Source organism: Scyliorhinus torazame, chromosome 16 (assembly GCF_047496885.1).
Source record: "Scyliorhinus torazame isolate Kashiwa2021f chromosome 16, sScyTor2.1, whole genome shotgun sequence".
NCBI lineage: Eukaryota > Metazoa > Chordata > Chondrichthyes > Carcharhiniformes > Scyliorhinidae > Scyliorhinus > Scyliorhinus torazame.
Window position 1 is genome coordinate 150678165 of NC_092722.1, and position 15009 is coordinate 150693173.

The 15009-nt window shown below is 55.1% G+C and overlaps 1 protein-coding gene across 4 annotated transcripts in view; it reads left to right on the forward strand.

Annotated features, from left to right (window-relative positions):
- c16h10orf90 (chromosome 16 C10orf90 homolog) overlaps nucleotides 1-15009 on the forward strand; it is a 343392-nt gene that overhangs the window by 178403 nt on the left and 149980 nt on the right. For all 4 annotated transcript variants that reach the window (XM_072479205.1, XM_072479208.1, XM_072479209.1 and 1 more), the window contains exon 4: nucleotides 11968-12047. In XM_072479205.1, coding sequence (XP_072335306.1) covers nucleotides 11968-12047 — 80 coding nt within the window. The remainder of the gene's footprint in view (nucleotides 1-11967; nucleotides 12048-15009) is intronic.

Genomic DNA, 15009 nt, shown 5'->3' on the forward strand with positions numbered 1-15009 from the left:
CACCCACCCAGCACCCTCACCCCCCTCCCCAACCCCACACACCCCACCCGCATGCACACCACCCCCCCACCCCCAATTGCCGATCCACCGGCGGCACAACGGGCCGGGCTCACCCAGTTGCGGGTGGACGCGTGTCTATCGCAGGCCATGGAGGATGATGACAACCCGCCTCCGATGAGCTCCTGGCTCTACATCGTTGGACTATGTCTGACCCATGGCCACAGTACCACCATCCACCCGGACCATCCCTGCATGCGGCTGTGACACTGCAGCGCACGGTCCCGTCCTCTGCCCGGGGGATGTTGATGGCGGCCCAGGGGGAAGGGGGCAGACTCACCTGGGGCTGAGGTAAGACCACCCCTCACACACACACTTGCGCTCAACGTACATGACACGCCCGCACACTTTGGACAGAGCACAAAGGCAGCTTCGGTAGGTGTAACATTGACTTTAATAACCAAAGGAGTTCATGCACGTGCCCTAGCCCCTAAAACTCATCCTTGCCCTGCACCCGTGCCAACTTACTCAGTGTCTAATTGTTTGGCCTTACGGGCCCTTTGACTACGTCTACGTGGTTCCCCAGACGGTACAGCAGAACTGGAGGTGGACTCCTGTGATTCCTGCCCTCTGACACCGGATCCCTTTGGCGGCCGTTTCCTGAGGCGTCCTGGCCTAGATGGGCCAGGCTGCGGCCCGGGCGACTGGGATGGCGAGCTGCCAGCCTGTCCTGCCCGTTGCCCACCCGATGCACCTGGGACGGAAGGGGGGGAGTCCGAGGTGTCGCGGTGTACCGGGACCTCCCCTACAGAGGGAGCCGGGACGGACCACACCACCTCCTCCTCCCTCGGGGTGCCCGATGGCCCCCAGGCCTCTACATGAGTGGGGGATGCGAACGGACTGGCCATCCGACGCGCCCCCGACATCTGGCGCTGCCAGTCCTGGAGGCCCGTGCTGGTATCGACAGGGGTCTGCAGGTTTGCAGCCATGGAGCCCAGGGGGTTGTCGAACCCTGTCTGCGACAGTGCGACGCCAGCTCGCACATGGCCACTGGCGCCGATGCCCTCAGCGATGGCCTGCTGAGACTGGGCCATGGCCTGCAGAGACTGGGCCATGGCCTGCAGAGACTGGGCTATGGCCTGCTGAGACTGGGCCATGGCCTGCTGAGACTGGGCTATGGCGTTGAGCGCCTCTGCCATCTGGCGCTGGCACTGGCTCATGGCCTCCTGTGAGAGGGCAGCCATTTCCTGGGCCACAGACGCCGCCTGCACGGAAGGCCCCAGGCCTCGCAAACCGTTCCCCATGTCTGACACCGTCGCACGCATTGCCTCCACCGCGGACGCCACCCGTGCGGTGTCAGCCTGGGTGGCACGCATGACCGGGACCACTCCCAGCTCCTGGACGCGGGTGGACTCCTCCACCTGCGACCGCAGCCGCCGCAAGCCACCCGTCACCCTATTCGCTCGTCTCCGTGTCGGTGGTTGCATCGGATCTTTGTGTGGGTGTGGTAACTGCAGGAACCCGGGATCCATCTGGGCGGCAGTTGTTCGCTTGGCCTGGGCTGCCCTCCGACCGCCCGGTCCCTCTGCTGCTCCTACCTCCACCTGCTGTACCGGGACGGCTGTGTTGTGCGCACCAGTGAGTGTACCAGACGCCTCATCACTAAAGTGCCCAACCGTGGTGAGTGTTTCTGCGATGGTGGAGGGTGTTGGTGACAGCAGTGGCGTTGTGTCGTGCTCTTCGTCCCACTCTGAGTCCATGGCACTTTGGGGTGGGGGTTCATCTCCACCCATCCACTCTGAGTCACTGTCCGGTATTTTGTCTTCCCGGGTAGGGGTGTCCTGGGTAGTGCTGTCCCGGGTATTGCTGTCCCGGGTAGTGCTGTCCCGGGTAGGGGTGTCCTGGGTAGTGGTGTCCCGGGTAGGGGTGTCCTGGATAGTGGTGTCCTGGGTAGTGGTGTCCTGGCTCGGATGTGACGGGGGCCTGTGGCTGCCCCCCTCATCGCTGGGTGGTCGCTCCCGCACGTGACGGGGGTGTCGTCTCCCTGTTGCTCCAGGTCTCTCCGTCTCCCGTGGTGTGCGAGGGGCATCCTGCGGGCGTCGCATGCTGGAGGGTGCGGGTCTCTCCGTCTCCCGTGGTCTCCGAGGGGCATCCTGCGGGCGTCGCATGCTGGAGGGTGCGGGTCTCTCCATCTCCCGTGGTCTCCGAGGGGCATCCTGCGGGCGTCGCATGCTGGAGGGTGCGGGTCTCTCCGTCTCCTGTGGTCTCCGAGGGGCATCCTGCGGGCGTCGCATGCTGGAGGGTGCGGGTCTCTCCGTCTCCCGTGGTCTCCGAGGGGCATCCTGCGGGCGTCGCATGCTGGAGGGTGCGGGTCTCTCCGTCTCCTGTGGTCTCCGAGGGGCATCCTGCGGGCGGTCTGCATCTGCGGGGATGGGTGCCTGGACGTTTGGTCCTGCGATACACAATGAAGCATGCATGGTTAGACATCAGGCAGTGATCAGGTGATACGGGGGAGGGGGATATAGGGGAGGGGGGATATGGGGACGGGCTGTTGGTGGCTCACTTGCTCGTGGGGCCTCGACCTCTGCATCAGCAACCTCCCGGTCCTCAGGTCCGCCAGCCAGTTCCAGGGCCCTTTCCTCGTGTACGGTCAGTGGCCTCTCATCAGCGGGCCCTCCTCCAGTCCTCACATGCTCCCTATTGTTGTGTGCGCGCTTCTCCTGTGGGGGGGTGGGGGGGGGGGGGTGGTGGCAGGGGTAAAAGGCAACAGTGTTAGGCAGGTATATGAATGCACGCCATCGGTTGCGCGTGCATTGCAGAGGTTAAGGTTAGGGCTGGATTCACTTGGGGATATGGGGGATATGGGGGAGGGGGGATATGGGGGAGGGGGGATCTGGGGGAGGGGGGGATATGGGGGATATGGGGAGGGGGGATATGGGGGAGGGGGGATATGGGGGAGGGGGGATATGGGGGATCGGGGATATGGGGGATATGGGGAGGGGGGATATGGGGGAGGGGGGAATATGCGGGATATGGGGGAGGGGGGATATGGGGGAGGGGGGATATGGGGGATATGGGGGAGGGGGGATATGGGGGAGGGGGGATATGGGGGAGGGGGGTATGGGGGATATGGGGAGGGGGGGATATGGGGGATATGGGGGAGGCTCACCCTGCCTGCTCTGACGAGGTCGTTCACCTTCTTGTGGCACTGGGTGCCTGTCCGTGGTTTTAGGGCCACAGCGGTGACGGCCTCTGCCACCTCCCTCCACAGACGCCGGCTGTGGCGTGGGGCAACTCTGCGGCCGTGCACGGGATACAGGGCGTCCCTCCTCTGCTCCACCGCGTCCAGGAGCGCCTCCACATCGCGTGACTCGAACCTCGGGGCTGAGCGACGGCCAGCCATCAAGTCGGGTGTTGCGGTCGGGTGTTGCGGTCGGGTGGGGAGGAGCAGCGCGGCCTTATGAGCCGTCACGCCATGCAGCGCGTATGACGCTGCACGGCGTGAACCACTGCGCAAGCGCGGATCCCGTTACGTCGCTGCTAGCCCATTTCGGGCCGCAGACTATCGGCCCATTTTTATGACGTGACGCAAATGGGATTTGCGCCGGTTTTTGCGCCGATCGGCGGAGTTTCCGCCGATAACGGAGAATTTCGCCCCTCATCTACCAAATCCGACTTCATTGAACGCAGCTGATGATTTAAATGGTCAGCTATCTCCGTAAACCACGCAAGTGGAAAATGCAAAGTTTCCCCATGAAAATGGAAACTACTGTGTTCCGGGTGGGTCTTATGGTTGTCAGGCAATCCACTTATACTGTCCATCATGGTGAAACTACAGACCTGAATGTTCACTCAATCCCCTTCCACCTTCCCTTCTTTTCTATAAGTTTATGTTAAGGCAAACAAAAATACTGAAAGTACCACATTGTCACATTAATGAATAGACCCAGGTTTCCTGGCTAATGTAGAAAATGACATTTCTGAAAGATGTTGATTGAGGGATGACACTTGTGTAACCTATTATCATATATTATTACCCTCTCTTTCTTTTAATCACAATTTTCAGTTACTTCTCCGCCAATGAATGTGAAACACCTCTTTTCATGAAAAATGAGAGATTGCTTGCTTTTCTCGTAATTAATTTTTTTTATTTTTTAAAAATCATTTTTATTAGGGTTTTCTCAAAATATCAACAACAGAATGGGAAAGAAACCCAAAATTAAATAAAGAACAAATTAAAACAACCCCCGTGCCCCCTCCCCCCTATACATAAATAATAAATTAACCAGCCCGAGTTTAACACAAAGCAAACCTAGCAAATATATACACCCCCTCAGATCCCCCAGGGCAAATAAACAAAAATAAAATTGAACCCCCCTCCCCCCCCTCTCCCCCCTCTCCCCCCTCTCCCCCCCTCTCCCCCCCGGGTTGCTGCTGCTGCTGACCATTCTCTATCGTTCTGCCAGGAAGTCCAAGAACGGTTGCCACCGCCTAAAGAACCCTTGTACCGATCCCCTTAAGGCGAATTTCACCCCCTTCAATTTAATGAACCCCGCCATATTGTTGATCCAGGATTCCACGCTTGGGGGCCTCGCATCCCTCCACTGAAGAAGAATCGTTCGCCGGGCTACCAGGGATGCAAAGGCCAGAATACCGGCCTCTTTCGCCTCCTGCACTCCCGGCTCCCCTGCAACCCCAAATATTGCGAGCCCCCAGCCCAGTTTGACCCTGGATCCTACCACCGTCCACGCCACGCCCGTCTAAAATTCCTCCAGTGCTGGGCATGCCCAGAACATATGGGTGTGATATGCTGGGCTCCCTGGGCACCTAACACACCTATCCTCACCCCCAAAGAACCGGCCCATCCTTGTCCCGGTCATGTGCCCTGTGCAGTACCTTAAACTGTATGAGGCTGAGCCTCGCACACGAAGAGGAAGAGTTCACTCTCCCTAGGGCATCTGCCCACATCCCCTCCTCGATCTCCTCTCCCAACTCCTCCTCCCACTTAGCTTTCAACTCCTCCACCGAGGTCTCCTCCTCCTCCTGCATCACCTGGTAAGTTTCCGAGATCTTCCCCACTCCAACCCACCCCCCCCGAGAGCACCCTGTCCTGTACCGTGCGTGGCGGCAGCAGCGGGAATTCCACCACTTGTCGCCTGGCAAACACCCTCACCTGTAAATATCTGAAGGCGTTTCCCGGGGGGAGCCCATACTTCTCCTCCAGTTCACCCAGGCTCGCAAACTTCCCATCCACAAACAGGTCCCCCATCCTTCTTAGCTCTGCCCTGTGCCACCCCGAAAACCCTCCATCTATTTTCTCTGGGACAAACCGGTGGTTCCCCCATATTGGGGTCCACACCGAGGCCCCAACTTCCCCCCTGTGCCGCCTCCACTGCCCCCAGATTTTGAGGGTAGCTGCCACCACCGGGCTCATGGTATACCTCAGTGGAAGGAACGGCAGCGGCGCCGTTGCCAGCGCCTCCAGACTCGTACCCTCACAAGACGCCGTCTCCAGCCTCTTCCATGCAGCCCCCTCCCCCTTCATCACCCACTTGCGCACCATCGCCGCATTGGCGGGCCAATAGTACCTACAGAGGTTGGGCAGCGGCCAGCCCCCCCCCATCCCTACTCTGCTCCAGGAAAACCCTTCTCACCCTCAGAGTCCCTTGCGCCCACACAAACCCCGTTATGCTCCTGTTGACTCGCCCAAAGAAGGCCCTCGGGATAAAAATGGGGAGGCACTGGAACAGGAACAAAATCCTTGGGAGCACCATCATCTTACCTGACTGCACCCTACCCGCCAGGGACAGCGGCAACGCGACCCACCTCTTGAACTCCTCCTTCATTTGCTCCACCAGCCTCGTGAAATTGAGTTTATGCAGGGTCCCCAGCTCCTGGCCACCTGAACCCCCAAGTACCTGAAGATCCTCTCCGCCCTTGTTAGTGGGAGCTCTCCAATCCCCCTCTCCTGGTCCCCTGGGTGAATCACGAACAACTCGCTCTTCCCCATGTTGAACTTGTATCCTGAGAAATCCCCGAACTCCCTGAGGATCCTCATTACCTCCGGCATTCCCCCCACCGGGTTCGCCACATACAGCATCAAGTCGTCCGCATATGCTGCTCCCCGCCCCGCACCAACCCCCTCCAGTTCCTCGACTCCCTCAGTGCCATAGCCAGGGGTTCAATCGCCAGTGCGAAGAGCAGAGGGGACAGGGGACACCCCTGCCTCATCACTCGATGCAACTGAAAGTACTCAGACCTCCTCTAGTTCGTGGCCACACTCGCCATCGGGACCTCGTACAACAGCCTAACCCACCTGACAAACCCCTCCCCAAACCCGAACATCTTCAGCACCTCCCACAAGTACCCCCTCTCTACCCTATCGAAGGCTTTCTCAGCGTCCATTACCACCACTATCTCCGCCTCCCCCTCCCTTGCCGGCATCATAATCACGTTCAGGAGCCTCCGCACGTTCGCATTCAACTGCCTCCCCTTCACGAATCCCGTCTGGTCTTCGTGGATCACCTGCGGCACACAATCCTCAATTCTCGTGGCTAAGACCTTCGCCAGCACCTTAGCATCTACATTTAAGAGCGAAATCGGCTTGTATGGGGATCCTTGTCCCGCTTCAGGATCAAGGAGATCAGTGCCCGGGACATCGTCAGGGGCAAAGCCCCCCCCGCCTTGCCTCATTGAAGGTCCTAACTAGCAACGGGCCCAACAGGTCCATATATTTTTGATAGAATTCGACCGGGAAACCGTCAACCCCGGTGGCTTCCCCACCTGCATGCTCCCTATCCCTTTGGCCAGCTCCTCCAGCCCAATCGGGGCCCCCAATCCCGCTATCAGTCCCTCCTCCACCTTCAGAAACCTCACTTGGTCCAGAAAGCAGCCCAACCCTCCCTCCTCCCGTGGGGGCTCGGACCGATACAATTCCTGATAAAAGTCCCTGAAGACCCCATTGATGTCAACCCCACTCCGTACCTCACTCCCTCCCCTGTCCTTAACTCCCCCGATCTCCCTAGCTGCGTCCCGCTTCCGAAGCTGATGCGCCAGCATCCGGCTTGCGTTTTCCCCATACTTATAAATCGCCCCCAGGGCCTTCCTCCTCTGCACCTCTGCCTTCCTGGTGGTCAACAGGTCGAATTCGGCCTGGAGGCCACGCCTCTTCCTCAGCAGTCCCTCCTCCGGCACCTCTGCATACCTCCTGTCTACCCTCACCATCTCCCCCACCAGCCTCTCCCTCTCCCTTTTCTCTGACCTCTCCTTGTGGGCCCTAATGGAAATCTGGGGCGAAAATCTCCCCCAATGGCGCGATGTCCGCCGACTGGCGCCCAAATCGGCGCCAATCAGACGGGCGTCGCGCCGCCCCAAAGGTGCGGAATGCTCCGCATCTTTGGGGGCCGAGCCCCAACATTGAGGGGCTAGGCCGACGCCGGAGGGATTTCCGCCCCGCCAGCTGGCGGAAATGGCGTTTGTTGCCCCGCCAGCTGGCGCGGAAATGCGGCGCATGCGCGGGAGCATCAGCGGCCGCTGACAGTTTCCCGGCGCATGCGCGGGAGCATCAGCGGCCGCTGACAGTTTCCCGCGCATGCGCAGTGGAGAGAGCCTCTTCCGACTCCGCCATGGTAGAGGCCGTGGCGGAGGCGGAAGGGAAAGAGTGCCCCCACGGCACAGGCCCGCCCGCGGATCGGTGGGTCCCGATCGCGGGCCAGGCCACCGTGGGGGCACCCCCCCGGGGTCAGATCGCCCCGCGCCCCCCCACAGGACTCCGGACCCCGCCCACGCCGCCTGGTCCCGCCGGTAAATACCAGCTTTGATTTACGCCGGCGGGACAGGCAATGTCTGGGCGGGACTTCAGCCCATCTGGGCCGGAGAATCCAGCGGGGGGTCACGCCAACCGGCGCGGTCCGATTCCCGCCCCCGCCCAATCTCCGGTACCGGAGACTTCGGCGGGGGCGGGGGCGGGATTCACGGCGGCCAATGGCCATTCTCCGACCCGGCGGGGGGTGGTAGAATGACGCCCCTGCTCTCCCCTAACCACCGCCTTCAGCGCCTCCCAGACCATCCCCACTCAGACCTCCCCGTTATCATTGCCCTCCAGGTATCTCTCTATACTTCCTCGGACCCGCTCACTCACCTCCTCGTCCGCCAACAACCCCACCTCCAAGCGCCACAACGGGCGATGGTCCCTCTCCTCCCCCAGCTCAAGGTCTACCCAACGCGGGACGTGATCCGAAATGGCTATCGCCGAGTACTCGGTATCCTCTACTCTCGCTATCAGCGCCCTACTCATAATAAAGAAGTCGATCCGAGAGTAAGCCTTATGGACATGCGAGAAGAAAGAAAATTCCGTAGCCCACGGCCTTGCAAATCTCGAAGGGTCCACCCCTCCCATCTGGTCCATAAACCCCCTCAGCACCTTAGCCGCCGCCGACTTCCTACCCGTCCTAGACCTGGAGCGATCCAGTGCCGGATCCAACACCGTGTTAAAGTCCCCCCATTATCATGCCCCCCACTTCCAAGTCCGGGATCCGACCCAGCATGCACCGCATAAAACCCGCATCGTCCCAGTTCGGGGCGTACACATAGACCAGAACCACCCTCTCCCCTTGCAGCTTACCACTTACCATTACGTACCTGCCGCCATTGTCTGTCACAATGCTCGACGCCTCGAACGACACCCACCAAGATCGCCACCCCCCGATTTTTGGCATCCAACCATGAGTGAAACACCTGACCTACCCACCCCTTCCTCAATTTTACCTGGTCTGCCACCTTCAGGTGTGTCTCCTGGAGCATGACCACATCTGCCTTCAGCTCCTTCAGGTGCGCGAACACCCGGGTCCGCTTGATCGGCCCGTTCAGTCCCGTTACATTCCAGGTTGTCAGCCGGATCAGGGGGCTACCCGGCCCCCTCCCCACCGAGTAGCCACAACCCCTCCTTGGCCAGCCACGCGCCCGCACCCCACGCCCGGCCCGTTCCCCACGGCGGCAGACCCCCGTCCCAACCCCCTCTACTCGCTCCAGCTCCCCCTTGACCATAGCAGCAGCAACCCGGTTCCCCCCCACACCCCCACCCCCCCAACACCCCCCTCCCCCTCCACACACCCCTGCCTCCCCCCACCTCCCCCACACCCCCACCCCCTCCCACCCCCCCAACCCCCACCCCGCCCCAGCTAAGATCCCTCCTAGCTGCTTTACTCTCCCCATTGCACTCCCGCAAGTCAGCTGACTCCTGCTGACCCCGGCTACTCCCGCCTCTCCTTCGACTCCTCCCATTGTGAGACATATCCTCCTCCTCCATTACCCATCCACAGGCTCTCCGCCTCCCCCTTCCATCCCAAGCGCGGGAAACAACCCTCGCTTCCCCGCCCTGGCCCCACCCCCTCCAGCCTTCAGCGCGGGAAAAAGCCCGCGCTTTCCACCTGCCCGGCCCCGCCACCCCTGTCGCCGCTCCTTTTACAGGCCCAGTCCCCTCACACCCGACTCAGGCCTCCCCCTCCCCCTTGGGGCCCCATCCCCCCTACCGGCCATCCGCCCCTACTCCATATACTTACCCACCTCCGAGCCCAGCCGACAGATTCAACCAAACAGTGCCCAACCCACCCTAACCACCCTCATTGAACCAAACAGAAATAAGGGCAAAGAACGCCCCCCTCAAAGTATAACACCCCAACAACAATCCCGACCACCCATCCTGACCCTCAGTTTGTGTCCAGTTTCTCGGCCTGAACAAAGGCCCACGCCTCCTCCAGAGACTTGAAGTAATGGTGCCGGTCCTTGTAGGTGACCCACAGTCGCACCGGCTGCAGCATACCAAACTTCACCCCCTTTCTATGCAGCACCGCCTTCGCCCGATTGTACCCGCCCCTCTTCTTCGCCACCTCCGCACTCCAGTCCTGGTATATCCGAACCTCCGCGTTCTCCCACCTGCTGCTCCTCTCCTTCTTGGCCCACCTGAGCACACACTCCCGATCGACGAACCGATGGAATCGCACCAGCACCGCCCACGGTGGCTCGTTAGCCTTGGGCCTCCTCGCCAGCACTCTATGGGCCCCTTCCAGCTCCAGGGGCCCCTGGAAGGACCCATCTCCCATCAGCGAGTTTAGCATGGTGACCACATAGGCCCCCACGTCCGACCCCTCCAGCCCCTCCGGGAGGCCCAGAATCCGCAAAATCTTCCGCCTTGACCGATTCTCCATTTCCTCGAACCGTTCCTGCCATTTCTTGTGGAGCGTCTCGTGCCTCCACCTTTACCGCAAGGCCTAAGATCTCGACCTCGTTGTCGGAAACCTTTTGTCGGACCTCGCGGATCGCCACCCCCTGGGCCGTCTGGGTCTCCAGCATCTTGTCTATAGAAGCCTCCATCGGCTCCAGCAGGTCCGCTTTAATCTCCCTGAAGCAGCGCTGGATAACCTCCTGCTGCTCCTGCGCCCACTGCATCCACGCTGCCTGGTCCCCGCCCACCGCCATCTTGCCCTTTTTCCCTCGCACCTTCTTTGGGTTCACCACCACTTTTTTAGTCGCCCCGCTCCTGGTCCAAGCCATACACTGTCGGGGAACAATTGCAATCTCCTTCCCACACCGGGAAACGTCGAAAAAGTGCCGTTGCGGGCCCTGAAAAGAGCCCAAAAGTCCGTTTTTAGCGGAAGCCGCCGAATGTGCGACTTAGCTCCGCATAGCCGCAACCGGAAGTCCTTTTCTCGTAATTAATAACCTACGAATGAAATTACATTCTCAGAAATCAGGTTTCAAAGTCAACTGTCTTTGGGATTTCATTAGTTAGTCACTGATTGGAGAAATAGACATTCTCTGTGTTTTTATAAAATGAGAAGATTTTACCCTCAAGCAAACTGGCAGGCTAATTCTGTTTCACATATGTTCTTTAGCTGTTTACCAAGAGGTGGGTGAAAAGGCTGTCAGTAAACCCCTGTTTCTTTCCTCACTTGCCTCTTGCAATTTGACAGTCACCATATGGCAGTTCAAATTAGTCTGAAATCGATGCAGATAGTACACCAGTACATCAACATGCCGCACCATCAGGATACCAAGACGTTGCATCACAGTTTATTAGGTCATCATTTTAATTTTAATTTTTGATTCTTCCATACCACTAAACAAGAGTCTACTGTGCTCATATCTATCAAACTCTCTGTCCATCCATGAACATTGACTCAACATTGGGTTATTTACCAAACAGATTTATGGGCCTGTGACCTTTATTAATTCTGCATTAACATGGATTCAAAATCATTTTGGTCCTTTTAGAGTTCACTAAACTTAATCAATATTCTCTGAATAAGCTAGTTCAGTAATTTAGTAAGTTAAAACATTTTAGAAGCAATGAAGCTACCGGGAGAGATTGGACAGGTTGGGGTTATTTTCCTTGGATATAAGAAGGCTGAGGGGTGACTTGATTGAGGTGTACAAAATGATGAGGGGAAGGGATAGAGTGGACAGGATAAAATTGTTTCCCTTGGTAGAGAATTCTAGAAGCAGGGGACATGGATTCAAGATAGGTGGCAGAAGGTGTAAGAGGGACATGAGGACGAACCTTTTTACGCAGAGGGTAGTGGGTGTCTGGAATTCACTGCCCAAGTTGGTGGTGGAGGCACTAAACTCTTTAAAAAGTACATGGATCTGCACCTACAGGGCTATGGACCGTGTGCAGTATGGTGGGATTAGAACGCCTGGGTGTCCTCAGGCTGGTATAGACATAATGGACCAAATAGCCCCCTTTCTGTGCTGTAACTTTTCTATGGTTCCAAGACAAAAGAAAAACCAAATTTGAGAAAATATGGACTCAAGGCCCATCCATATTTCTTAATTTTTAATGTTTTATCAGAACATATTGTCTTGTAATCTTGTGCTATTTTCATGCTCAAGGTATTTTTGTGGAACAGGGGATTATTTTGTTAATGGTACTCTAAATAAAGCTTGTAATATCTTACCTTTTCTGTCTTTCAGGTTTATCTGAAGAAGCTGGCAATAGTGCTAAAGGTTATTTTTCTCTGCCATATTTTCGCTTCAGAGAACCAAAATCTGAGGTAAAAGATGAATAAGAAAGTATTATAATTATAAGGGGTTTAATTTTTGTCCTGCTACCACACATTTACCAACTTCTTTCTGGTGAACTGTATGTTCCAATTTTCAAGCAAATCTTGATTTAACTGGTCAGCACTCTCACCAGAAGCCTCATTAATCTATTAAAGGACAGGTCAGATCAGATGATGTTGGCAACAAAGAGAATTTTGTTCTTGTTTAATGTTTGCTCAATCCACCTACAGGGAGGCAATCTGTTGCTCCAGAGGAATTGATCATAATTTTTATTATTCAAGCTGCAAAATTCAATCTGAAATACTGGAAATAATATGGAGAAGTCCTGATAACAATAGTTATTACCAGTGCTTATGAAAATGCTCTCAGAGCTATGACTGGGTTTTTATCTGTAGTTAGGTGTGATGGAAGGATAATTGATTACAACTAATATTTTTGATGATGTACTATGTTAGCTATATTAAAGAGCAGGAATAACAATTGTAACTATTAAGGGCAGACATTTTAGAGAAGGGATCATTGGATGGATTGGGATGGATTTTTAATAACATGGGGGTGGAAGGCATTGGGAAGGTAATCCACATTGCCAGTGGCACGGCCAGTAACGGGTGGCCAATTGATGCAAATTAAGGATCACGTCCCACCCCGATGTCAATTTACTGGCATTGTCACGAGCCACTACTGTGTCGGCACACTGTCAGGTAAACCATGGGACGGGGGTCTTCCTTAATGGCCACTCTATAGCCCAGAGGGGGTGGGGGCTTCCCATAGCTAAGGCACTATTGCTGAAATATGTCCCCCTCACACCTGACCACCAGGGCATGACTGCATGGTCCCAGTTTGCTCAAAATAACTGACCTTGTCTTCAAGGGTGCCTCAGCATGGAGGTACACTCTTCCCCATTCAATGGCTACCACTAGTTTTGGTGCAGCTGCAGATGCTGAGTTACTGACTCATCAATTGGGTTGGCAGTTCTGAGGGGTGAGCCTCCATTCTCTATTGGACAGTGATTCCGCCTGCCAGCAAAATGCTTTCCCAGATTCCTGCCACCCACTGGCATAGGATCAGCTCACATTTTCTATCCTGTCGATGAGCTTTCTTCCTAGTTTGAAAACCATAGAGTCACAGTGTGGCAAGAAAAGGACACGATCTACCTGAATAGGAACAGTCTCATAGTGCCCGCAATTAGCTGGGTGTTTCCTGGTGCTCAGAGCGCTGAGAAGCGCCCCGCTATCAACACCCATCGGGGTAGATCAGGGGCCTCAGCGGGGAAAACAGCCGAGGCTGCACTTAACCCCATTTTCTGCACTGAGGAGCTCCACTCGCCAGAATTCTCCAGTGCAGTGAGAGGTCAGGACACTATTTTTAAATGGCATCCCGATCTCTCGAGCCCCTGAAGAGACCCCTGAACCTCACCCAAGCCCCAGCTTACTATAGTTCAGGGGGCTCGGGGCCACTGAATGACGCTCACCCAAAGGAGTTAGATCTTACACCTTGGGTAGATTACGAGAACGCATATTAGAGTGAGACTAGCTGCCTCACTCTAATATGCAGATGTGCCAAAAACGGGATTCACATCACAAGATTGCATCAGATCTCGCAAGGCGTGGTGAACCGGGTAGATCCTGGAAGTGGGATATCCCAACGCTGATTTTTAGGCACAAGGAGACTGGGAGGTCCCACCCAAAGCGAAAACAAAAAACGCTGCAAACACACAGCAGGTCCAGCAGAAACTGAAGAGAGAAATAGAGTTAATATTCCAGGTTATGATCTTTCATCAGTTCTGAAAGGTGAATAGTTCACTCTGTTTCTCTCTTGACAGATGTTACTAGATCTGCAGAGTAGTTCTAGCAGGTTATTGTATTATTTCAAAGGCTGTGCAAACACAATGGGCTGAATGGCCATCTTCTGTATTGTAACAATTCGGGATTTCCAGCATCCGCAATGTTTTGATTTTGTATTAAAGGAAAAAATAATTTGGGCTAAAATAAGGGATGAAATACTGATAGATGGAAGTAATAAAGTTACTGTGTGTGGTGTGCATGTGTGTGTGTTTATGTTTGCTTTGATAAAATTGCCACAAAGGTATATTTTATGGAAATACTGCTCATTCTAAAAAGTGATAGCAAATAAAGATACAGAAATTGATTTTGACCCTTCTGGGTCATTTTCCCTGGGAATACAGCAAAAGGCTGAACAATAAACCAGGAGCTGCCAGTTCAACATGGGAGTTCACGTAAGTTCTTTTAAGGGGAGCAGCTTCTACTTGCCTAATGGAAGCAATGCAAGGATGTTTGACACATATCTTACATCAGGTAATGTGAAACAGACAGATTTATTTGATTTTTAAAACCAGACATTGGAATCTTTAAGTGCCATATCAGCGATTAAATGTTATTACTGAGCCAGTAAGGTGTATCTGTAGGGATCAGTACTACATCCAAATAAGAAATCTGACATGATCCAAATTGAGAAAAATTCAAAATTGTAGTCCAAATCGAATCCACTTGTTGGTTTAAGAAAGTGTCAGTGCAGATCCACAGAGGGCCAATTGTGTTCCTGCTCGGTTATGCTTTTGTGTTTTGTGGATTGGAAGTGAATTACTATCTGCAGGAATTGCCAGCACAGTCATCTCTGGTTACCTGGTAAAATTGTTTGTTTTAGTTCTCTGGCATTCTAATAAAACGACGAACAGATATGCAATAATTTCCTGGTGGCTCCTGATTGCATTTTCCCTGCTTGCATGCACATTGTTTTATTTGTCAGTTTTCATGTGGATTTGGAACACTAATTTGAGTGACCAATTTCAACCGAGTGTTCATCCTTGCATTGTTGCAATGCATCATACCTGCTCTTTTTGGAAATGACTCCAGACTGGACCAGCTTTCTAGTTTATTATTTCTCTATTCTGGGGCGAAATTCTCCGTTATCGGCGGAAACTCCGCCGATCGG